This window comes from Pyrus communis, chromosome 2 (genome assembly GCF_041283825.1).
Source record: "Pyrus communis isolate YQ-2024b chromosome 2, ASM4128382v1, whole genome shotgun sequence".
Classification (NCBI taxonomy): Eukaryota; Viridiplantae; Streptophyta; class Magnoliopsida; order Rosales; family Rosaceae; genus Pyrus; species Pyrus communis.
In genome coordinates, this window is record NC_142566.1 from 27,882,032 (window position 1) to 27,908,426 (window position 26,395).

At 35.9% G+C, this 26,395-nt stretch overlaps 1 protein-coding gene across 2 annotated transcripts; it reads right to left on the minus strand.

Annotated features, from left to right (window-relative positions):
• Positions 1-7,808: 7,808 nt before the first annotated feature.
• On the minus strand, positions 7,809-9,494 carry LOC137746516 (auxin-responsive protein IAA29). 2 transcript variants are annotated; one of them, XM_068486539.2, is made up of 4 exons: positions 9,067-9,493; positions 8,555-8,847; positions 8,162-8,243; positions 7,809-8,015 (listed from the first exon to the last, which is right to left on the minus strand). In XM_068486539.2, exons 1-4 carry the CDS (start codon positions 9,387-9,389, stop codon positions 7,964-7,966), a joined length of 750 nt encoding a protein of 249 aa, XP_068342640.2. In that variant the 5' UTR covers positions 9,390-9,493; the 3' UTR covers positions 7,809-7,963. The 2 variants fall into 2 exon arrangements, 1 of the variants encoding a protein (XP_068342640.2); XR_015960194.1 differs by having other exon boundaries at positions 7,893-8,015; positions 8,482-8,847; positions 9,067-9,494.
• Between the last annotated feature and the right edge of the window lie 16,901 nt (positions 9,495-26,395).

The following is a 26,395-nucleotide window of genomic DNA, read 5'->3' on the forward strand; positions in this document are numbered from 1 at the left end:
CGTTATGTGATTCTTTGAATGTAAACAGTCATTCCAATATCGTTCTAGTATACGTGTTAAGTTGTAGTCATATATGTAAGACCATCTCCAATGAGATGTCGAATTTCATTTTTTATAATTGATGTGGCAAAATAAGATTTTGTAAAGTCTTCATTCCAACCGAGATGTCAAACAAAATGTTTTTTGGTTATTAATAAAATGAAGATGGTCAGAATTTGATAATCAATAAGCGAAGAAAAATAAAGAAATATGTGGGTCCAACACAAATAAAAACAAAAAGAAATATTTGACGTTGCCTTCAAACTTGGCAGCAAAGTGAAGAATGTAGGATTTTGGCATCTCCTTTGGTACCAGAAAACCACATTTTTATTGCCAAAATAATTCACCTATGATTTTTGACATCTCTTTTGAATATGCTCTAAGAAGAAATTTCTCGTTACATGTAGAAGAATTGCGCAAGTCAAGGGGAATATCTAGCCATATAAATACATTTATTACAGTAAAGGACAGATGTAGCCATCTCATCTACCCATATAAATTCTAGCTACATTTTTCTTCTAGTTTCAAACGAACATCTACTTTCTGCATATAACATTTATCATCTTCTTTGTTAATTTCACATGTAGCAATACGAAATTATCAAAAAAAAAAAAAAAAAAAAACATTTTAAAGAAGTACAACAATACGATTTTTACGAAGAAAAAAATTATAAATAAATATGAATATGTTGCAAAGAATATTTCTTCTTACTTCTTTATATGGAAAAATATTCACACTTCAGACAAATATTTTCCTATCTGTTACTAATTATAATGTAAGGAAATACCAATTACTACGTTTTATTTATTATTCATCATGTATGAGTGATTGTTATGTAAAGGCTCATTTAAAAATACTTTTAAAATGACAAAAAAATGGTTTTGAAAAAAAATATTTTTGATTTCTAAAAGTACTCAAACAAGTCATAATACTTTTGATATATTTTTTTATGGTAACCGTGTATAAATCTTTTTTTTTTTTAACGGAAAAAAATAGTATTTATGCATGCATTTTGTTTTAAGATATAAATGTACACGTGTTACTTCTATTTGAAGATGCCTGAACTTGGGGTGGATCATTTTGATGATGCGAAGTTATCGTTTATAGAGAAGTGATTGTTGCATACCCTAATTTACATCCTGTATGTTCTTGTTTTGTCATATATAAGTAACCTAACATTTCCAAAACAAGAAAAAAAAAATATATATGCAAAAATTATTTTTCTTTTTATATAATAAGTTAGGCCATCGATGCATGCATATTTATAGTAAAAATAAGGGAATTTTAACGAAAAGCTTTCGGTACCGTTCATTTTAACGAAAAATCACATTTTTACATTAAAAAGTCAATCCTGGTACTATTCACTTTACCCTTTATTTTATCTTTTTCGTTAAAACTCAAAGTTTTCAAAATTCAACTTGTTTTACATTAACTAGTGCTTGAAGTCATCTTAAGTGATGCTTGTCAAAATCCAAAATAAAGCTACTCGTATTTTACCAAGCGTTATAAAATTGGTTCTTCATCGTTCTGATTCAATAAAACAAAGTCAAATATAAATTTCTTTTATTTTCACATGACATTACATAATTAAATAAAAAACATTACGTGACCGTAAATCCGTTTTATATAAATTTCTTCCATACCATTGAGATTCATAATTAAAAAAAAAAGAAAAAGAAAAAAGAGAAGATAAAACCACGTGCTCACAAAGAATAAAAAGCACAGGTGGTGCTATCCACATACATAATTTTACTTTTCATATGCTTCTCTTAATTTTTAATCACTGAATCAAACAAATTGAATCAAATCAATGAACAAAAATTAACAAAAATATATACAAAATAAATAAGAATGTGCGAATAGAACTGCACCAAACATAGGAATGCGTACTGTACTGAAATAGTGGTTAAAGAATAAAGTAGAATAAAGTGCTAAATATGAAAAGTGCTTTAAATACTCACAATTTATCGTGTATCAAAACGAGACGATTATTTAAGAAATGCGATATAGAGTGAGTGATTATCTCAATCCATTTTCACGTGGGATTATAACCAACCACACGTCAATTCGTTCTGACGGAAGACATTTTAAACGGTTCTAATCAGATCGCTTTGTACTTATCTAGAGCAAGGGGCTCATATATCACATGCATGCTCCTCCACTGTGTGTAAAGTGGAACGCTTTGCCACAACCAATAATATTATGCCATTTTAAAAAGAAAAAGAGAAGAGTGATTTCCAAGTAAATTTTGAATTTATAGTTGTCAAACAATATAAATGCAATAAAAAAAATTTAATCACAACAATATCTCACACTAACGAGTGCAGGATTTTATGCAAGGATTCAACTCACTTTCATCATTGTGGTAAAATATCACTTGTAACAAGTGCGGGATTTGAGTTAAGTCTAAAATCGTCTACTTAGAAGTTGAGAGGAATATCACTACATTATATTATTAGCAGCATAAGTGAGAGAGGCAGATAGACTCATGAGGTTTTTGAAGTTATTGAGATCAAGGATAACCAAGGACTCCATATTGGCTCTATCACTGCATGGTTTAATTACAAATAACAAATTTATAAGAAATTAGTATCATACTCATTTATGTCATATTTATCACACGTTAATTAAGGAATGCAAAAGCTGGTAGGTCTTGTATATGTCATGGCTGAAAACATCATGTATGAGATAATAAAGAGAATACTCATTTATTTTCATCACCGTTCATTCTTATACAGATTCATAACTTCTCCGATTTCTAAGTAAACATGTCATCAGTGTTAAAAAAAAAATTCAGGAAGTGGCTGGGTGTGCTCCTGCCAATAACAACAACGTGTGACACTTCTAATGTGAATTCAATTAATAACACGTGAAGCTTCACATGAATCTCACCATTTTATGATATGAGATTATTGATAAGACATCAAACAATAATTGTTAGATTTTGCAAATAAAAGTTTAATAAATTTTTTGCAACGATTAAATTTTGTATAAAATTCCTACCACCGAGTAGGGATGAACACTTTAGTGGGTACACGACCAAACTTATCAACCCAACTGTAATTTGTTGAGTTGGGCTAGGTTGTAAACTTGAATATTTTACTCTTGAGTAAAAATTCGAACACCCATTTAATAAGTGGTTGAAGTATTATTGACGCCATACAAACTGACCGATGTGAATATCAACAATTCTTAAACCTACATATATATTACATATAAATATACATGAAATCTAATAGTTATTAAACACACTTCTTTATCTATATTTTATTTCAATAATGAAATTTAAATAGAAAAGTGTTATTCACACATGCATTTTTACCTCTCACATGCTCTTGTTAATTTTTTAACATTGATTTTTTTCAATTCATTCGATTAGACAGCTGGAAATTGAGAAGGATGTGTGAGAAGTAAAAATGAGTATGTAGATAACACTACTCTTTATATATTTGGTAACAAATAGTGATTCTACAACACCAAATTCACATGCTTTAATCATAATATGATATGTATTTTGAATAATTCGTCACTCATCTTTACTTCAAGAATAAATAAGTAAATAACCTCAACATGTGGAACTCGCCTAACCCAACCCACCTTAGAATGGTTTGGATGTGCTAGTTTGTTAATTTTCTTAGGTGGAAATAGGTTTTAATGATGCTTATCCGAGCCTATTAAGTTGGCAAACGTATTGAAGGCCAACCCGACCAACTCACCGAATGCCTACCCCTACTGTTGATTGACAAGAACCATCAAAGCCGGATTATTTATCTTTCATCACAAATGAGAAAAATGATTAGCAAAGTACGTAAAATTGGTACAAACGAAGAAAATGGTAGCAAGGGTTGAGTCGCATTTGTCCTGGAAAATGTCATTTTCCATGGAATTTTCGAGGATGTTTCAGTCCATTGTTGATACCTACACTCCATATGCAGGCCACAGTACTTGGCTTGCTCACTTCTTTATTTTTTTCCTTTCTTTTTCTTTCTTTTTTCTTCAAGCAATAGACAATGAAGTTTGCTTTTGTGCTTTTACAAGTTTTGTTTGCTTGGTTGCTAAATAGTGGGTGAGAATTTGGTAACTCTTTCAAATCATTTCAAACCAAGAAACCTCCAGATAAAGTGTGTGATCAATGCAAATGCGTGTTTTTTGTATGAAAAAAAAAAATTCTATGCACGGACGCTCGTTTTCTATAAAGAAGTTCTTTGTAGAAAACGTGATACTAATATTGTATAAATCGTGTTATCTACACATTTAATTTTACTTCTATACATCTATTAATTTATGTTGTTTGATCATCTTCAATTTATTCAATCTGTGGCCAAAAACTGAGGGAGTTGTGTGAAAGATAAAAAGGGGTGGTGGATAGCATCATTCTACTATAAGGTTCTAAAAGACATTAGGCACTAGTCGGACGGTAAGTAGGGACCTAGTGCTTAGGCATCTAGGCGGGGTTTTATATTTTAGTAAATTTATATAACATATGAATAAATGTCTACTTATACTTAAAAATATATAATTGTGTCGGAATACATAAATTGGAAAATAGAATGACATATAGATTATAAAGTACTAGGATATGAAAACAAGGGAACAAACATATAATGAGTGCCCATCCAAGTGTTCAATAAGTCTCTTACAATTTTGAAATAAATACAAATGAGAGTTATCTATTTTATGCCTAGGCAGGTTAGGCGTGCAAGACAGACGCTTAGGCAGGTCTAGGTGTCAAATTTCTAGAATTAATTGGAACAGTAATTAATTGCCTAGTGCTTAAATAGAACCTAACGATTTTATAACCACGAGCTATTGTATTCGTATTGCTGATAATTATCAATAAAGTCGGTATGATTTATTTTTTAGAACAATAAAATCGATACATAGACGACATATTGACAGTCCCAGTAATTCATCCAAACGTATACCACGGCTTTTCTTATTTGTATTTCTCTTTAATTTCTCCCATTTAACCATGGCCAAACGAAATCTCGCATTCGGATACGTGATTGTTTCTATTGATGTTATGATCTGAAAAGCATAGGATAAAAAATAGTGTTTAGACTTTAGAGCATTTGTCATAGTCACCGAAATGTGTCCTTTTTTGGAAAACCACCGAAACGTGTCCTCTGGTGTTTCTTTAAACATGTTGGATCATGACCCATAGATTATAAATTAATTCAACCATAGACTAAGACCACCAATTACAAAATTCACAATTACTAATCTTTTGTTACAAACGACAAGATATTTACAAAAATATTTTTATGACGAATTTTTAATCCACTCACAATAAATCATAATAGCTTATACTTTATGAAGCAACTGAATATATATATATATATGTGTGTGTGTGCGCGCGTATGTGGTTTTCACATTTGTGCAAATCGACTGTGAAATATTATAATGACCGAAAATCGTTAGACCAACCAAGGGTTCGTTTTGAATCATTTTTAAAAAGACAAAGTGTTTTTGGAGTCAATACTTAGTAAAAATGTAAGTGAATTCTAAAAATGTACTTAAAGTGCTTCCTACAAGAAGCACATAACTAGTGATTCTTGCAGGAATCACATAATTAGTGATTCTTGCAGGAAGCACTTTAAGTGCTTTTTGAACATAAAATATTTTCTCTAAAAGTATTTTTATTCATTTTAAAAAGCACATCCGTACAAGCTGCTAATTATCATGACAATTTGAAAAATGCTTGTGGAGAAAATGTGACTTTTCCCAAAATTCCAATTGCATTAAAAATTGATTGCAAGTAGATGAATCTATATGGTTGTACAAAAGTCAAAAACTAATTTATCCAACCTTAATTAACGATTGAATACAAATGGTGGTCCAAAAGGCACTCTTAAGACTTCTAAGCTTGAGTTTTGGGATGACCTGTTTGACCTTGTAAACAAAGGAAAGGGATCCTCGGATCCCTTTCCACCTAGTTTGGGATCCAGGCTGTTGAAATTTGATCTAATGGCTACAGTTATTATCACTTTAAAGATGACCCCTGTTTGTAACCGTTGGATCAAATTTTAACGCCCCGGATCCTGAACTACGTGGATTAGGTGGAAAGGAATCCGGGATCCCTTTCCATAAACAAAAGCAAACCACAAAGTTTGGATTATATAGCTATAATTATTCCACCAAGAAACTCACATGACCACGAACTTTCTTTTGTCACATACACTAATTTGAGAATTGGACAATCTAAAGGTAGTCAAAATATTTGACAAACAAACCACATTGAAATTGTCACCTCTTCCGAAAGATGATGTTAATTTATTATTATTTTTATCTTTTTCATCACGTCGGCTCTGAACGCATAGCTTTACTGGACATGAAAAAGAAAAAAAAGAAGTAAATAACTTATAAAAATTTATTCGAAATTATCACACGATTAGTCATGTGATGAAACAATAGAAAGTGTGTATACTATGTTGTTTCGCTCTATACTCAACTTCGAAAACACTAAGATTGAGATATGTAGAGGTTATAAATCCCAGTATGCAAAACGCGCAGTGTTAGAATGAGAAGAGAAAAAGGGTGTGTCACACACCTCTTGATAATTTATGTCCGTTGATCTTCTTCAATTCATCTGATCCGACGCCCGAAAATTAAAAAAATGTGTGAGAAGTAAAATGAAGTATGTGGATATCACATCCCAAGAGAAAATTGCTCGAGTCTGTGTTTAAGTACCAGAGACCAGGATAATGAAATTTTCTTTTCTATCTAGCCACCCATGCATCTTGATGGGTGCTGTGATAGTTTCGCTTTCACAACAAATTTTGCTAAGTTGGGCTTCCTTTACAGTTTTAACAGTTCAGACTACTTAGTTGTCTGACTTTATATTTATTACATTGACAAGTACGTAAAAATAATATTTTCTTAATTCAACTCTAACCATTCATTCTATGTACTGTTAAATATTCTGGATTGTTTAAAATAAATTGCTGTTTCATTTGAGGTCTTATTTACTTTTTCATTTTTGCGAAAAAAAGATGCTTTATCCAAAACGAAAAAAAGCACCCCCTAAATAATAAAATGAATGACCAAATAACGACCATCCGTAACCCAAACGTAAATGCCATAAACAAAAGCAAATCTTAAAATCAGAATAATTGCTTTGCAATGGTGTGTCTTTACAAGCAAGTTACCGGTGCACATAGAAAGCTAAAATCAGAATAATAAACAGCTAAAAGTTAGCATTACCTGCTAAACCCTTCAATGATGTGACCTTAAGCAGCCTCTGTTTGTTTCCCTTCCTTGATTGTTCTCCCTTTAACTTATCCAAACAAACTACTAAAAGTACATCAGTTATACAATTTAGTGGTGATCCTCTTCACTTATAAGTTAAAGGTTTTGGGCTCAAATCTCATCAAAGACGAATTTAAACTATATTATTACTAGCTCATTGTGATACTTAGCCCATTCCCTCACCTTCTAATGTAAATATTATCGTTTATTATGAAAAAAATAAAAAAAGTGCAAAAGAAGAAAGGGCATTGCCAAAATCACATTGGGTGAAGACTTGAGCCCAACATTTTTTGGTGGTCGAATGGGGAAAAGCCTTACAATTAAGCCCAACAGGTTGGCACACTCAAGCCCTCTAGATTTTAATATTGGATTTCACACGGTTGTTCAATTTATACTTCGCAGGAAGAGACGGTTCGATATTAGATGATTAATGTAATTTAAGTGGTTAAGAACGTTTTTTTTTCTGTATTCAATTCTGTCTCTCTCTCTCTCTCTCTTTCATATCGCTCGTATAAGAAAGAAAAAAAATGTTATATAGACATTTATTTATAAGAGATTGAATATTTTACAATACTATATTATTTTACATATCAGTCACTCAAAAATTCATCTGCAAAAAGCCGCATGGGTCTATTAAAATATTGGCTGGAGCAAACTAATTAAATAGTCAAATTAATTAATCGCTTCTCTTAACCAATTTGAGGCGTTGCACTGACCGGATGAAGCTCCTGCAGTACCAAAATTAAAACTTGATAAGTTTCTTAATCATAGGCTAATTGAACAGAAGTTACTAAACCCTTTATGTTAACTAATCTCATCAGTGTATAATAATTAAATAAATATTGTTTAATTAGTTGATTAATCATAATTATACCTCCAAGGAGCATCTTGAGCTAATAGCCAGTCGCCCTCTCTGTCTTGGTAAGTGAGTTTGTAGTTGTTCGAATCCATCTGACCTGTTTCACGCAGAATTCCACACGTGTCATTTTTTAAAACTTCAAGCCAATGACAGGGGAATCCGGATCCTCACTGAGAATCCGAAGATTCATGATCATATCCGTTCATCGTACATCGTGCGATTAATTTTCATCAAATACTATTTATTTTCGATTTTAAATAATAAAATTTAAAATAATTTATGATTGCACGATGTATAATGAAATGATACGATACACAAATTTTTAAGATTCACACAAAGAGGATCCAGAGATGATGCTTATTCAAAGGGGGACATGCAAATGGACACGTGGCACTCTCATGTACGTACATTTGTCAAACATGTCCATCAAGGTGTCTGTTAGTGTTTGAAAAGATTGGTGGAGGCTCAAGTCAATCTTTCTTGCTATTCCCACTCCCTCCATCTTCACCTTCACGAATGTAGAGTTGTAGTAGTATTGGTTTGAATTTGACGATGACCCTGATCTACCACCACCACCACAGTCGTTGATATTTCCCGCCGTTCGATTACTACCACAGCGGCTGTTGTGGTGGTGGTGGAAGCAAATCTCCTTTCTCCATGACTTAATGGGCGGCCACCCCACCAATCCATCTCCATCGTTTCTATACCAAACCAAATAACATCGACCAAATTATTAATTTATGGTTATGAACTATTTTTTTTTTTTTAATATCAAAACCTTGGACTAAAGAGACAGATGAGTTGGTTAAGACAATACATCGAATTCTTACACATGTAAATTATAGTAATATTTGCAAACATCAAAACTTTGGATTAGAGAGAGAGAGTAGCATTGAAGAGAGAGAGAGAGAGATTAGTACTCGATAACAACGGTAAAGCGGGAGTTTGTGTGCTTGCGCTTATTAGGCTTGTTGTCCTCCTCCTCCTCGTCGCTGCCGTTCGGTTCACTGTTCCAAAGAAACAAAGGCAGCGTTCGAGGCACGGCTGTTGCACTAGTAGTAGAACCAATCTTGTCGTGCTCGCCATCATCATCAAAAGCTTGGGCGAAGCTACGTTTCTTGTACTTGTCGTTAATACTACTACAAACCCTAGCTTCGCCAACAAAGTTGTTCAAGTCGAAGCCCTTGATTGGCGGAGGAGCAGGAGGAGTGCTTGAAAGAGCGAGACCTAGTTGAAGCTCCATATCAGGTAATCCAATCCAACGAGAACAAACAAAAGATTACACAATAAATTATGAGCGAGAGAGAGAGAGAGTTTGGGGTTTAAGGGATCTGGGCTTCTTGCTTTAATATATGGAGGGGGTGAGGGATTAAGGAGGGAGGGGGGGGACAAGAAGGCGGTGAAGAGAGGGGATGGGACAAGGAGTGCTGGGAACATTGGCTAAGATTGTCCGAATCCATGCTTTCCTTTTAGCCGACCCACTTGCCTGTCATTGCTTTCTGAACCCCAACACCTATTCAATACACTTCCTCACGCGCATCAAGACCACGTCTTTTACACACGTCAACAAATACGGAGTTCAAACGAAAAACGATCAGTCGCACCCGTGAAGTTGGAAAACTTTTGGATAACGATGTTCTGACCACGCCTTTCTGTGCCGGTCCCCATAAAGCAGATCGGAGATCTCTACTTCCCATTCAGGCAAGATCAAATTTTACAATCATATGACTGTTGGTTAGTGATTGAATTAATATTTAAATAATAATTAATATGTTTATATTTTATTAATGACACATCATAGAATTTCTAAATTTGACTTAGCATTATTCTATAATTGAACGACTCGAACCTAATGCGCTAGGTGGGTTCAGTGATAGGGTTTTAGTGTTCACGCACAAACAACTTTCTCACTTGCATTTTAGGACTCTTTCTTTATCAAAAGAAAAAATCCACCCTTTTTATTATATGATCAACTCCGTAAAAAATAAACAAAGTCCAAAATTGTTTCCCATCGACGGTTTTAAAAAATAGACACATCATGTTATTCAGTTAAACTACAATATTGACAACAGCAAACAGTAAATCGTTGATTTTCTGCGTAATTAAACCTTTAAAAGATGAACTCCAAAGTTGGTGGTTCCAAACATCCTACAATATTTTATGATGAGAAGAGTCAAAAATAGTAAATCGAGAAAGTCCCAGAGAAGATCAGTAAAATATACCTTTCAAATGTTATAATCACAATGTATTATATTCTACCTTATGTTTATATAAGATATTTGTGACTTTCGTGGAACAGATAACGTCAAGTATATGTTAAGTATGATGATTGATGAATGAGTTGAAGCCACGAGATCATGTTATGCAATTGAATTCGGACAGCTTCTTCCTGGAATTAATTGCACAATAGAGACGTGTCTTTGGGTAAACTTTAACGTAATCACTCTATTTTTTGGTCAATATATTGTAATTTATAACGAGTGATGAGGAGTGTGCCATTTGCCATGCAAAACCAAACAATAAAATAATATAAATGTTGGTAAATAAAATTGACAAAACATATGTTCCCGATGTGCTCGGTTTTGTTTATGTTTGGGGCAGGCATGTTAAACGGGTAATGTTTGTCATATTCGTGTTGTTTTTATATTATATATGTTATTTTAACAGGTAGTATCGTGTCAAACTTATTATCTCAACGAGTTCTTAACACGACCGGATAACGATCCGACTCATTAAGAGGTCGTATCCTTTCATGTTGTGTTAATGGGTCACGTTAGAAATTGTCATGCCTAATGTTTCTATCTGACAAATAATATCTAATTGAATTCTTAACAGATGATCTAATAACAACCTAACTCTTTAATAATTTTTTAACAGATAATTCGATAACGACTCGACTCATGAATAGATTAAATCGAAATCTAAATTTTCGTGTCATTTGTGTTGGATTCCCAGGTCGTGCATGATTTTGCCTGGCCTAGTCGGGGGATTAATATATGTTAAGAGTAGAATAAAAATTAATATTATTCATGAATGGTCCTTTTTGTGGGCAAATATATGGCAAACAAAGTTCCAACAAACCAGCGTAGAAAAATTGCCACGTGAAGTCGAGTCACAGTCTCACTCTCTGTCATGGCGCAAGAAACATTGAAGGAAGACCACATATGTGGCGGGGGGTTTCACGTGGCTGCCGGCAAACCCACGTGACCCTGGACCGAACCACCCGCACGAAGCTATTGAGACATTACTACCTATGGTGGTGGTTGGCGGTGGTGCCACCCACATTCCAGCAAAAGCAACACTTCATTGTCGGTTAATGCTTCACCTGCAGATTAATTAGTAGTCCCATGAATGCATGCATTCATGCACCCAAATTATGTACCTAACCACATGTTTTCTAGGGTACGGATGTCCTTATTTTATAAAAAGTGCGCTCATTGATCATAGCATTATAGCTTATAAAGCAATTTAACGATTGTAACCGTATATATAGTTAAGGTCGTAAATATTTATAATTGTTTATGATTAATAAAACACTTATTGTCAATTAAAATCCTGTAAATTACCAGTTTAACCCTCTAATTAAAATAGAACATGAATAAGAAATATGAGGTAGAAATGTAATTTCACACAACCAAATTTTGTTTTTGTTTTTTTTTCAAAGTTTCACCTACATGTAATCATAATATATATATCTAATTAAAAAAAAAAAAAAAAAAAAACTTCCCATTGTGACATTTTCTATCACTCTCTTCCTCTCTCCTTCTATTTCAAAAACAAAAATAAAAAAATTTCTCACATATTTTATGCTAGTAATTGTTTAAGACTATCGTAATATTTCGGTATAAAGCTGAAACAAAAATGTAGGTAATCAAATGGTGAAACAAGTATATAGATTTAACCGTTTTTATCATAATGAATAATCTTGAAAAAAAAATATCTATAGAATTGAATTGTTAAACCACGGAAGAGGATCCTTTCCTAAGTTCAGGATGGGGATCCTCTTGACCAGCCCATCTGGACCGTTCAAATTTAATTCAACGGTTGCAATTATTATAATTTTTAAAGAGTTCCTCTATTTGGAGCCGTTTGATTAAATTTGAACGGCTCAGATTGTCTAGTCAGGAGGATCCCCATCTTGAGCTCAAGAGAGGATCCTCTTCCTTAAACAACAACTAACTGAAATAGGATATTCTTTATTTTTTTTATTTTTTTTAATGAGGATATCTTTAGGTTATAGAGCATGCATCCAAATCATGCATTGCTAGTTTGTGAAATGCTAAGGGAACTCTCTCGAAGTGGAATTCTCTAGAATTCTATGTCACTTCATAACTGAACGTCAATTTTTGTGTCTATGTTATAAAAATTGTGCTAAAAACATGATGTAACGAAAAATCCATAAAAATCCCACTTTTGAGATAATTTATCTTACTGGTTCAAGCCCACGTGTTCGATGGTCCAACAATCTATCTTAAGAATGTGACTAGCCATTGCGTCGATTGAGTTGTATGTCAAATATTGCTTCAAGGTGAAGAATATGGAACAGATCATGTCCTCCACTCAATCAAGTGGCAATGGCTCAACGAGTCAATGAGTCTAGCTAAGTACGTAGGGAGAGGATCCCTACTCCCTAGTGAAAGAAAGTATATCAGAATTTGTCCCCGAAAGAGGTCCCCTCTTCTGCAAGTAATCCCATCTCCTTCAACAAATTTCACGCCCATGAGGTGGACGTGGATGTGCTACCATATCATGATCTATATCGTCCCACAAATTCAATGTCTGCGTAAAGAATTTGAAGAAATACACTACTTAAATCTTTAATCTTTTAAACGTGGAATTCGTTAATTAAATAGCAAGAAAATATTAGTTAAGGGTGTAACCGTTGTTAATTACAATTTCTATTTTGTATAAATTGTTGTATTAATTATAATCTAGTTGGTTAAAGTAGTATGCTATTTTTTTTTCTGAACAACTGAAGTCGACTCTCCTTATCCATAGTTTAGATAAATTTAATATATATAATTATATATATAATTAAGAAAACATAATTATGACTGAAATTAAATTTTCCTCAATTAATCAAAATGCTAATCAAGGATGATAGTGACTTACATAATTAGAATTTGGAAAACATATAGTAATATAAGAAGCTTGTTGCATGTACATAGTATGAGAAATATCAAGGAGATTCTTTAAAATGAGACTCTACATGAACTCTGTTTCTCATTTTTTTACATAATATTTTATAATATTGGTATATGAATTAACGTTAAAGCTACACAATGACAGATAATTCAGAAGGAGTTTTACTTTCGGAAAATATCTTTATCATTTCTATATAATGTATATATTTGAGTGTGGCATGGGGACAAACGGACAAAGAGTATATTTTCTTGTATTCGGATCTTGCTTCTCTCATGATGACTTTGACTTGTGGTATTTTGTAATCAAAAGTTTCTCCGTCCAAGATAAGCAAGCGTGTGACAGTATGTGGATTGGCACTCAATAGTCAATTCCCTCCCGATATATTCTCCTCCTTTTTGCCCATAAGTCCTCCAAATACCTAGTTTTTTTATTGTACAGATTTTGATTGCATTTCACGTGGGAATTTGGTGATTCAAATGGGGGTGCTGTTGTTTTAATTTGGGAGAGAGACTTGCATGAAATGTGTGCATATTAATTTTTTTTTGTGTTTGAACTTATCGCATATTGCTACACGTTTTAATTTGCAAAATGACGATGAATGATAGGTTTGGAACGATAAAATGATAGTGTACTCGTTTTATATAAGTTTTTCTCTTCATTTGAGTCAGGTGTAACTTTTCAGTGGGCTTGTCCCACTGGCATTGAGTGAAATCAATCTACTAATGAACAATACTTGTAGATTTACAAAATTAGAGCTTAAGATATAAACTCTATCACTCAACAATATTATAACACTTGAATTAATAATATTTACGCGATGGTTTTCTACTTACACACCAAGAACTAGTTTTGTGTATATTTAATATAATACGCATAATTAAATAGAGGATCTAATAATATCATGGTAATTTACTAACGTTGGAAGATTTTGTTATAAGTAACTAGAAGATGAGCACACACTTTGTGTGTGAACAATTTCATTTTCTTTTTTGCTTTTGATTAAAGAGTGTGATTAGTTTTTAAAATTTTTAAAAAGAGTATGAGACAATGATGATGTGATCTCTTAATAAGGGCATATTTTTCTTAATATTACATAATTACCATTTTGCCCTCTTTATGTAAATATTGTGTATCAAAAGTGAGGGTAAAATAGGAAAAATGAGGATATGATTGTCATTTTCTCAAAATATACAAAATTACTATTTTGCTCTTCTTATGTAAGTATTGTGTATAAAAAATGAGGGCAAAATTGGAAAAAAGTGGCAAAAAGTTGACAATGAGGGTTCTCATTACATGATTATCATTTTGACATTTTTATGTAAATATTGTGTATCAAAAGTGAGGGTAAAATGAGAAAAATGAGAATATGATTGTCATTTTCTCAAAAGATACAAAATTACTATTTTGCCTTCTTTATATAAGTATTGTGTATAAAAAATGAGGGTAAAATTAAAAAAAAGGGTAAAAATTTGACAAGAAGGATTCGCTTAATGAAATAGATTACAATTTGGTTTAATGGTCTATAATTATTTGGTCAAATAATGCGAAAAGTACTGGCTTTTGCTTCTAAAACTCAAAACAAATATTCCTCGCGGACAAAAACACTTTTCACTGTTTAATTACATTTCGTATCAAATTAAAATTGCTATGATCGAATGATGGCAAAAGCAGAAATTGACATGATTACTTCTGAAGGAAAAATAGACCAATTAAAGTAGATTGCCGATAAAAGGATCCAACGGACTAAAGAGGTCAATTGCCCGGTCTGGTTCAGTTTAATTTGTTAATTAGGACGGAGACAACCTTAATTACTTTTGATGCCTGCTCTCCGCTGGTCCGGTGATTCTGGTTTGGTCTGGTCTGGCTCAAAAAGATTTTGCCTGTTAGGGATTGGGTGGTTCGACTTTGAGTTCTGATTGTCGGTCACGATTCCCTTCGCTTTACTTAATCACTTTGATCAAATTAAGGAAAATTAATATTGATTTAGGGAGACTTGGCAGCTATAGTCTTCCTTAATTTAGTTTGCTTGCTTTTGTTTTGGGAAAAGGATTCTCGCCAAATCCTTTTTCTGGAGATTCCAGGGATCGTGATCATTCATCATATATCGAGCGATCATAAATTATTTAAAATTCAAAATTCAAAATTAAATATAAATAGTACTTAACGAAAACTGACCGCATGATATACAATGAATGGTCACGATCACAGGATTCCCAGGAAAATGATCCTCGCCAAATCCTTTTCCTTTGTTTTTTTTTTGTTTTTTTGTTTTTTAGTGAACGGGCCATAACATTAACCGGGCAAAGATGCCAAATGTTTATAGAAGGCCTACCCAAGGCAAACATGCAACACAATCTACTAGGAAAGAGTGGTGCAAGGAGGTACATGAAACCACGACGCCGCATCTAATGCTAAAAGTGTCCCTCCTTACACTACCATATTCATTTAGGGGGGCAGGGAATGTCGTCATTACACAAAACATGCACAAAGGAAGATGGCGGTTTATCGACCCAAATAACATCACATACCCCTCTACAACGTTATGACGCCAAAAGGTCTGCAGCCGAGTTGGCTAGTCTTGGATCCCAAGACCAGCGGCAGTTTTGAAAAGCCACCCCCATCCTGTAGCACTTCACAAGAATGGGAAAAGATTCCCAATTGCCTATATTTGCCATGTCCCTAAGGTAAGAAATGGATTTCGAGGAGTCGGACTCGATGATTACAGAATTCCAGCCCTTACTGACCCCCAGGTTACATATATGCATGATAGACATAGCCTCTGCCATTGCTACACTTGTCGCCTTCACTCCATATCTGCAAGTCGCCAAGAACCTCCATTCGCCATCCCTCACCACCACTCTCTCAAAACCCGGTCCCCTACTTGCCTCCCAACTTGCATCCACATTAATTTTCACAAAGCCTTGGCATGGAGGAGTCCAACGGATAAAATTCTCCAAGTTCTGAGTGATGGGCACTGGCCTTGAGCCTTGGAGTGAAGTAGCCTCCTTGAAAGCATTAATCGAGAGGGAGATAACAACAATTACCTATCTTGGGTAGATTTGTTATTGGTTGAACAGGAAGTTGCACCTTGTTATCCATATATGACAGCAGTAAAGGCAATATATGATAATATAATACATTTCTCATCATTCGGACCATTGGTAGAAGTAAAGATTTCCATTAACTAGTTTGCCCCACGTGGTAATGTTCATCCTGTTTATCCTTATGTTCAAATTTCCCCCAAACCAAATCACTTCCACCCACAAGCATTATAGAAAAAGGTGTTCGATTGATTCCTCATGAAGATTACAAAGAGGGCATGTGGGTCATGAAGTAGATCGTCTTCTGTATAAATTGGCCATTGTTGCGATAGCCTCATGAAGGGTCTACCACATAAAGCACCAAATCTTCGGTGGTACTTGCGGACCTCCACACACACTTCCACAAGTCTCGAGGAATGGAGGCCACCGTGTGATTGTTAAGGCTTCGAGATAGCTGGTTTTGAGCCAGTGCCAAGTAATATATGCATTTAACCGAATAACACCCCTTATTCATAAAAAGCCACACCAGTATGTCCCTCAACTCCGGGTCACCGATGTGAGTCTCCAGGATAACATCATACTACGCTTTCGCCACGAATGGTTTCAGGAATTCAAAGTCCCAAGCCCCATTAACTAGGCAAATAAGCGAATTAACCATTAAATTTCGTGAGACTTGCAGTGTGCCTAAGGGATAAGGAATACCCGAAGGAATGGAAGAGGTTCATCTGCCAACCCAGACTCTAACATCAGTACCACTCATTACCTGCTAGTGTGCGCCTTCCCGCAACATGTCTCTTCCAACTAACAGGCTTGACCAAGCCCATGAGGTTCTCCTACCCTGTTTCGCATCAAGTAAAAAACAATTAGGGAAATATCAGGCTTTAAGCACCGACGCCCATAAGGAATTAGGCTCCATAATCAATCACCAACATTATTTCGCCAGAAGGGCATCGTTAAGCTTTTCAAAGCTTCTTAGGCCTAACTTTCCCTCATTTTTCGAACGACCCATCTTCTTTCTCGAAAACCAATGAATCTGATTTTCCCCATCTTTTTGCCCTTACCAAAATTTCAAAATCAAGGCATCCAATTCATTACAGAACGTCGTGGGAAACTTGAATAGGTTCATTGGGTATGCCGGAATTGCTTGCGCCACCGCCTGAATGAGGACCTTGTGCCCCGCTTGTGAAAGAGAAGATTTCTTCCACTCTTGAAGCTTACCCAATAACCTTCCTTTGACATATGCAAGCCCACTTTTCTTCGAGTGTCCCCAGATAGCGGTACACCCAAATATACACCCGGGTCCCCGACCTTCACCATACCGAGAGTGCCCGCCAGCAATTGTGATAATGATTCAAGCACATTAGATCCGAAGAAAACACTCGACTTCGATTTATTGACTTGTTGTCCAGAAGCCGAGCAATAATCATGGATCAATTGAATCAAATGTCGGTAATTCTTCTCCTCCGCCTTAAGAAAAATGAGTGAATCATATGCAAATAAGGTGTGCGATATAGATAGACCCATTGGGTTCTGAACTCCTTTAATCTATTCACAGTCATTGGCCTGTTAGATTCGAAGTGAAAGTACTTTACTGACCATTAGGAATAGGTAAGGGGATAAAGGTCACCTTGCCGCAGCCCCCATGATGGCACAAATTTGGGTCCTGGTTGTCCATTTAGAAGGATGGCGAAATTTACCGAAGAAATGAAGCCCAATATTACACTTCTCCATTTAGTATCGAAGCCTATTTTCTCCATCACCGTCAATAAGAAGTCTCATTCCACCCTATCGTAGGCCTTATACATATCCAATTTGATTCCCAACTCAAACTTGCGTTTCACACTTCTCGTTTTGAAGAAGTGAAAAAGCTCATGCGCAATGCCAATATAATCTTGAATTTGCCTACTCGCCACAAACGCATTCTGGGTTGTAGAAATCAAATCCGGGAGAATCAGCTTGAGACGATTAGCCAAGACATTGGAGAGCACCTTATAAAAGTAGTTACATAAATTGATGGGATGAAACTGAGATACAGATTCAGGTTTTTGAACTTTCGGAATCAATGCCAAGTGAGTGGCATTGATCCGTATAGGATTCTGAGACCCGTTCATCATCTCTCCAATTATTTCATTCACATCTGCAACAATAATGTCCCAATGAGCCTAGTAGAAAAGCCCAGAAAAAGCCATCAGGTCTGGGAGCTTTAAGACCTCCCATCTACAGAGCAGCATTCTTGACCTCATCAATCGAGATTGAACCCGAAAGAGATGCATTCATTGCTTCTGTGACTTTTGGGGTGATACAATCTAATATATCCCTCTATTCCCGCTGCCCCGATAAAGTGAACATGTCTATGCTCGTCAAACAACAGGCGAACCTGTCTAGGATTCTCAACCTATTCCTCATTACTATTTTTTAACGAGATCACATTGTTCCTCCTTCTTCTTTGCAAAGTTGTTTGGTGGAAGAATTTCGTATTGGCATCCCTTTTGTTTAACCATTGAACTATCGATCTTTGCTGCTAGTATTTCTCCTCCTGACTCCACAACTGATCCACTTTTTTAGATAGAGCTTTAATTTCCTAGAAATTCCCGCTCCAGTCCCATTGAAGATTACCCAATTGACTCATCATCTCCTGTATTTGCCTCCCACGCCGTTTAAACTTCTCTTTACTCCATATGGTTAAATTAGCTTGGCAAACATTAATCTTGAAGTTCCATCTTTATAACGGGTTCCCTTCCCTGTTATTTTCCTAAGTTATTCTCACAATTTCTTTGCAATCCCCATCTTTTGCCCAAAATGCCTCAAAACGAAACATCTTTTTCCTTTTTTCAACCTTCGGCTCATAATGCACCAAAACTGGACTGTGGTCCAACCCCAAAGACATCTCATTTATGACCGCAGTGTTTGGCCAAAGTGACTGCCAACTTGCATTCACTATCCCCCTATCCAGCCGAGCTTTCATAAGCTACCCATTTCTTGCCCCTTTCCAAGTAAACTTGGGGCCATTGAATCCCAAATCCATAACCTTCACCTTGCACATGAAATCCTCCAAGAATCTCGGCCGGTTATATCTCACTTCTGCAGCCCCCGATTTCTCGTGATCCTACAAGTATTCATTGAAATCGCCGCCACATATCTATGAGACACTGTCCGGACCGAATCTGCGGATCATGCCGTTCCAGAATTCCTCATTCTTTGCCCAGTAAGATATGCCATATACTCCAGTAAATCGGAACACCACCTGAGAGTCAACCAACCCACATCTAGCATCAATGAAATTCTTTGAGGAGTCCATCACTTCCACCAGGACCGAATCATCCCACCATAGGCTAAGACATCTCACTTTACTAACTGGTGCAACATTGAACCCGTTAGGATACCCCATCCGTCTTCTCACCCATACTAATCTATGATCTTTCATTTTTGTTTCCGATAGAAAGATAATAGAGGGTCTATGTTTCCTTATTTGCCCATGTAGGGCACAAATTACTGTGTCTGACCTTAGACCACGGCAGTTCCAAAAGAGGTGTGTCATGACGATCTTGTGGCTATTGAAGGCCAGCTGCCACCACCTCGGGATGAAGATCCCGCTTTCTTTGCCATCAAGGCGTTCTTCTCACCTGCAGAGATCTCTTCCATGTAGTCCCACATGTCTTGGTACTCTATCGGGACTTCCTGTAACTCCTCCTCCGCATATATCGCCATTTCCATCTTCAAACATCTTTCTCTAATGGTCATTGTCCTCAATCTCTCTGCTGCCCTTTCTTTTCTTTCTTTTACCCTTCTATTATCCTCGTCAGTTTTTTTTTTTTTTTTTTTTTTTTTTTTTTTTTTTTTTTTCAAGATGAATGTCCCGCCTCCTTGCACTGTCCTTCCACCTTCACATTGTGCAGAGTGCACTTCTGGAATTTCCTCTATCAACACCAATGGGTTGCTGCCATACTCACGTCGTACCTCCATTGGCTCAAAACCCATAACCAATCTACAGTACCCCATCGGCCTACATCCTTCCATTATCCACTGGCCCGGGTTTGGGTTCTGCGCCTCACTCCTTCGTTGTATTCTATGCCATCTTTTCGTTCCTTTGCCCTTTTCCTTTTGTGGTGCAGCTTGGTTGGGGTCCATAGTCTCATTTATGCTTCTCTCACTAGCTTCCCCAATACAATCCGCCCTTCGGTATTGATTCGAGCTCCTTGATCCCACTCTTGTTACCCCAGCGTACCTCCGTTCCCCCGAAGTAATGGCCAGAGGTCTTGGGGATTCAATGAAGTCCCGCACTGGCGCTGCTCTTGTCCATTCTCCGTATCCAGCCATTCCCCCCTTCACCGCAGCAAACGAACACTCAATGTTTGTGTGGCCGATTCTTCCACATCGATAACAGAAGTCCTGCAGCCTTTCGTACCGAAACTCTATCCATGTTTCGTTGTTGTTGTCCCTCGGTAGCCAACAGCCCGTTGTTAGGGGTTTCAAGGTATCTTTGCTGCAGTACTTTCATCTTGGACATTGATAATGAAAGTGTTAACTTTGACCCACTTGATTTCTATCTCCCCCAACTATTTCCAGGAGGATCTGAGTATGTTACGAACACCCCATTTGTTGGGGGGTTTTGTTAGCCAATGCAGTGCCCACTAACTTGATTCCTCAGAGACAGAGTGGATTCACAGACTGTTTGGATCAAAGTATACACCAGATAGACCGTTGATGCTCTACCTCAAAGCTGTTTTGAGTCTAAGTAAAGGTACCACAGGACCACAAGCAAACTTACAGGGGTGGGTAACCCTCCATTGAAACATGCCCTTTCATTAATACCCGAATTAATTTTTGTTGAGTAGTGGGCCTTTTCTGCTGAAATAGAAAACTGCTGGAGGTATTTTGGTTTCAAGTTCTCACCTGGGCTTGGTTGGTTGAATTTATGACTGGGACCACTGCTCTGCAATTCTCATCTTTCCCCCTCCTTAGATTTCTTCTTGCATTTATGTCTAGTGGGTGGACTCCCGGTCCTTCTCCTTCCTGTCATCCCTGAAAACGGCACCGCAGCCCCCAGTTCTGACCCGCAATGGAAATAATCTGACAGGGGAAATGGATAAAGTACAATTAGCGTTGCTAGGATTAAATAGGAGAGAAGGATAATGGATCAGGAATTATGACTCAGCTGGGTAGGTTTGGGAGGAATTCATTTCTGCGATTGGCAGGTAATTGACAAGGTATTAAGGTGAATAGGTAGTTGGGTGAGTTATGAGTCTGAACGATAGAAGGGTAGTCGGGAAATCTCTTAAGGTAGGTTGCAACCCACACGGAGGAGGGACTCTCTCCCTGGAAGACTTTCCTTTTTCTTCGTTTTGGATCATATAATTAGTAACATGTCATGTGCTTGTCGGTGGGAATTCAAACCAAAAATTGTGGGTTGGACCCATCTCCATGCAAACATTTTCTGTCAGAACGTTGAAATAAGGAGTTTTCGCAGACCACAGAAATTTGAAACTGAAGCCCTCTTTGAGCCGAGGCAACAGAGTAAAAGAAGGGGCACCATGTCCACTCCATTTATTAGGTATGCAAGTTTGACGGTATTTTAAATCAATAATATAATATTATGCGATTTAATTTTCTCACATGATAATGTGTTTTTAGTTTGAGAGAGTTGTACACTTTGTATAGACAAATCTCTGACCTATATCTGATTGTACATCATGTCTTATTTGTTATCAAATTTTATTTTGCACATGAAAATGGGCGTGCATGTGATAATGGGCGTATGGGAGAGACAAGGAGATATGAGTATGAACATGCGTGCAAGTTATCGCCGTCTTCCAAGAGAAAAAGTCTCTTGTGACCATTTGAATATGTGAAACTCGTTTATTGGATAATTTGTTTATTTTCTTGAACACAAGACATATCTTTTGAACGATTAACGCACTAACGAGATGCATTGATGGTCAGAAAGTTTCTTTAGTCATGCAGGCATTTGATAAGTGGCACGGACATGATCAGGAGTCATTGATTGGTGGCCCAATCAATTTGTTTAATGGAACAAAGTTGGGAACCTTTTAGTTTAGCTCAAACATTAAGCCATACATTGGGCCTCAAAAGCTCAAGCCATATATGGTTCTGCATATACAAGATAGGTTCCGCACGTCAAGTTCCGCAAATTCAGAATCGGTTCCGCTTATAGGTTCCGACATTACAGAAAATGAGTGCAACTTTGCTGGGCCAAGCTCGCTCTCCATTAATTACGGTCAAATTAATTTGTTTTAATTGATTTAAGATATAATTCTTAAAATTTAAACTAATTTAGAAACAATTGGAAGGTGAGCATCACTCTCATTTTAAGAGGGTGAGCAAAAATGCACTCTACGCATACAGTTCCGAAACCAAAGAATAGCCTCGTGACAGGTCCGACATGTAATTCGATAAGGACGAGAGGCTTGATCGGAATAAGCAATGGCAGAATGATGGCTGCAAATCACCTAATCCCCGTTGGATAGTTCCTTAAGGAAACAATCATAACACTTTTTAATTAGTGCAGTGGGTTACAATTGTTACTGTTTCATTCGCTTGACTGATTGAAGTATAACATTCATCTACAGAAAACATGCAGTGGGTTACGATTGTTACTTTTTCGTTCAGATTGAAGTAGAATATTCATCTATATATGTTTTCTGTCACGTTTGGGATCCCTTAGCTTAATTAATCAATTATTTCTAGGTTACTGTTTTTACAGCTGCATTTTTGTTCAATTAATTAAGGCTAATTAGCCAAAATAGTTCATGAGATTTGCATAACACATCATTTTGGTCCTTGAGATTGTCCACCATCCATCATTTTGGTCATTTCGTTAAAAAATCTGTTAAGTGTCCCGGAGCTCTTGGCCAGAAGTTTGGGCAATTTTCAAAGCTTCGTAACTCAATTATTTCTTAACCAAAATTGACCCATAATATATCAAAATGAAGATAGAAAAGTGTAGAACAAGATTATACCATTTGGAAGCCTAGTGGTTTCTGGAGATGGTCGGAAAATAGCCTCAAAGTTGACTGGTCCGTGGGAAAACTAGAAAACTCGCCGGAACTGGGTAAACTTTAAATGTGCATAACTTCTTCAATACTCAACGAAATTGAGTGATTCAAAAACAAAAATCATACTTCTCGAGCCTTTTTCCGGCAAAACCACGACGAGTTAGCTGTCAAGAAAGGTACCATTCTCTTCCTCTCGTCGAGAATTATGATTTTCGTTTTTTGAATCACTCGATTTCGTTGAGTATGGAATAAGTTATGAACGTTTAAAGTTTACCCAGTTTCCGGCGAGTTTTCCAATTTCCCCGCGGACCAGTCAATTTTGAGGCTATTTTCCGGCCATCTTTGGCAACCATTGGGCTTCCAAATAGGTATAATCTTATTCTACACTTTACTATCTTCATTTTGATATATTATGGGTTGAATTTGGTTAAGAAATGATGGAGTTAAGAAGCTTTGAAAATTACCCAAACTTCCGGCCAAGAGCTTCGGGACACTTAATGGAATTTTTAACAGAAGGACCAAAATGATGGATGGTGGACAATCTCAAGGACCATTTCTATTGATTTTCAATCTCAGGGACCAAAGTAATGTGTTATGCAAATCTTAGGGACCATTTTGGCTATTTAGCCATTAATTAATTACTGCATTTAACTGGAAAAATTTAAGAACAATGCTAGGTAGGGACCAATATTTTACCATGAATTATTAGGACTTAAGAATTTAATGCCAATTGCCATATATATATATATATATATATATGAAACCATATGACCGTTGTGTTAAATGTTTACAGTTTCTAAAGAAGAACCATATTCATCCATTTTCTTTGGTACGAAATGAATGCCTTAATAGTTTTGGATTTATCTAATTTTTTGCAAGGATAATCTATGAATGATGTTAAAAAAGATACATGGTTCGAATTGTTAAAATATAGAATGAGCCCCTTAAAACATGTGTCCAAAGTTGTGTAAAATATAAATGGCGTCATGGATCCACCCTACATGTATATATGTTTCATTGGTTGGGAATTAATTAAGAATATTTAAGTTAAGCACGATTCTGAAAAGAATGAATCCAAGAAAGATACTCCATTGCAATATGTTTGTAACCAAAAAGTTGCACTTTGAATTTGAATGTGTAATGTTAAGCGGAAACTTTACCTGTTGGTTTGGGCAAAAAAGCTCATTTGATTTGCAGGCAAGAGGTTGGTGGGGTTTGATATTCTTTGATAAATGGTAGATATAGAGAATAATTGGAGGGTTGTGCTTTCGCTTTGCAGGGTCAAGATTTACTTGTGATTTCTGTTTCTACAGGAAACATATTAAAAAGCGAAAAAGGTGAAATATTATTGTGCAAATAATGCATGGGATGGGATATGGTGATGGTGAAGGATTCGTAATCTAGCTAAAATTCCCCAGCATGCCAGCTTAAAAGTGACTTCATGTTCTCCAAGTGCGTACATGCATAAGATATCGAAATCTGTGCGTGGTTCGGCATGCATGCACAATGTCATAAAGTTTTAAGATCATGCAACTCTAGCTTGTATGCATCTTAGGAGTTTTACATATCTTTATATGAAAAAAAAGGAAGAAAAGGTTGCATGATTTTATACATCTAAAACTAAACGATATTCATCAGACAAATTTTAACTGTACATTAAAGTGGTCTGTAAGACATCAAAGATACAACAATAAAAATAATAATCTAATAACAAAAAAACTAATGCCCAACAAAACTGCAAAATTCAAACAACTCAGATCATCAAATTTAGCATGACTCAAAGATAAGTCCATACAATTTAAAATAATCAAAACCCCAAATTGTTAACTCATAACCCTATACTTTTGACCGCCACCACGAATCCAAATCAAAACCCTAAATAAGTGATGTTATATGATTTTAAAAAGGTTGCAGAAATTATAAAGAATAATCATTGTTATAAATTAGTTAATTAGCCTAGCTATTAATGTGTATGGGAAATGCTATAAATATCAATGTTATATAAATTGTCAGTTAAATTTCTAAAACCAAATAAAAGATTTGATAGCTTGGGTTTGGCCCTCCATAAAGGAAATCCACCATGTATATTTTTTTGAAGATTTAACCCAAACTATGGATTGTAGTGCACACAAAACTTGTCATTTTCTATCCCTCATGGGTCTTAATTTCTTTATATTATTGTACGGAGATCACAACAAAAGAACAAGAGATGGTGGAGAACTTTACAAGGTGATAACGACTATCAGAGAATATAATGCAGTACTATATATCTAGCTGTTAGCGGTCCTTTCATATCAGAATGTTACGATCAAACTCCCGTCAAGCTAGTTAGCTTTAGTAGTTATATTTGGCTGGCAAACTTTCCAGATCAAGCTTGTAAATATTCATGTTATCATTATGTAACTTTGTATGTCTCCGAATTATATTATTAGCAATGTATGAGTAAACTAGTAAGGTCGAAAAGCATTTGTGTGGTTTATCAGCTGCAATTATAACTAGATAGCTTTTGGAAAATCTATCTGAAGCCAGAAACCTTGCAACAACCCCAGAGAAAAATGAAATGATGAGGAGCATGATTGTTTTTGGCTGTCCAAAAACCAGAAACTACAATAAATTGCTGAATGCAAGGAATTGAAAAAGGAGAAATAATTATCACATCTGCCTTGAAAGCAAAATAATGTACAAGCTGATTTGATTTGCAACTAGCTAAGGTCAGGGGAAGAGTATGAGTTGAGGGCATGTGCATGCTTCTGAGAGACGAATGGTCATGTCAGTATGCCACTCCCCCTATCATATTGCATATAACGCGTCTCCCATTTGCTGGCCCTTGCAGTTGCAGAATTAGCAAGAAAATAAGAGAACTCACACGCACCATGTACAGTTTTCAATTAAAAGTTGGCACTCCTCGTTTAAAGATGCCTCCTTTGTGGATAGTGGGGTCTTTCTTATCACTTCATACTAATCTTCATTCCAAACTCTTCAAATTTGAACAACTTTTTGTTTGATAGTATTTGTCCCTACTTGATTAAAGTGGGCTTCATTATGGCAAG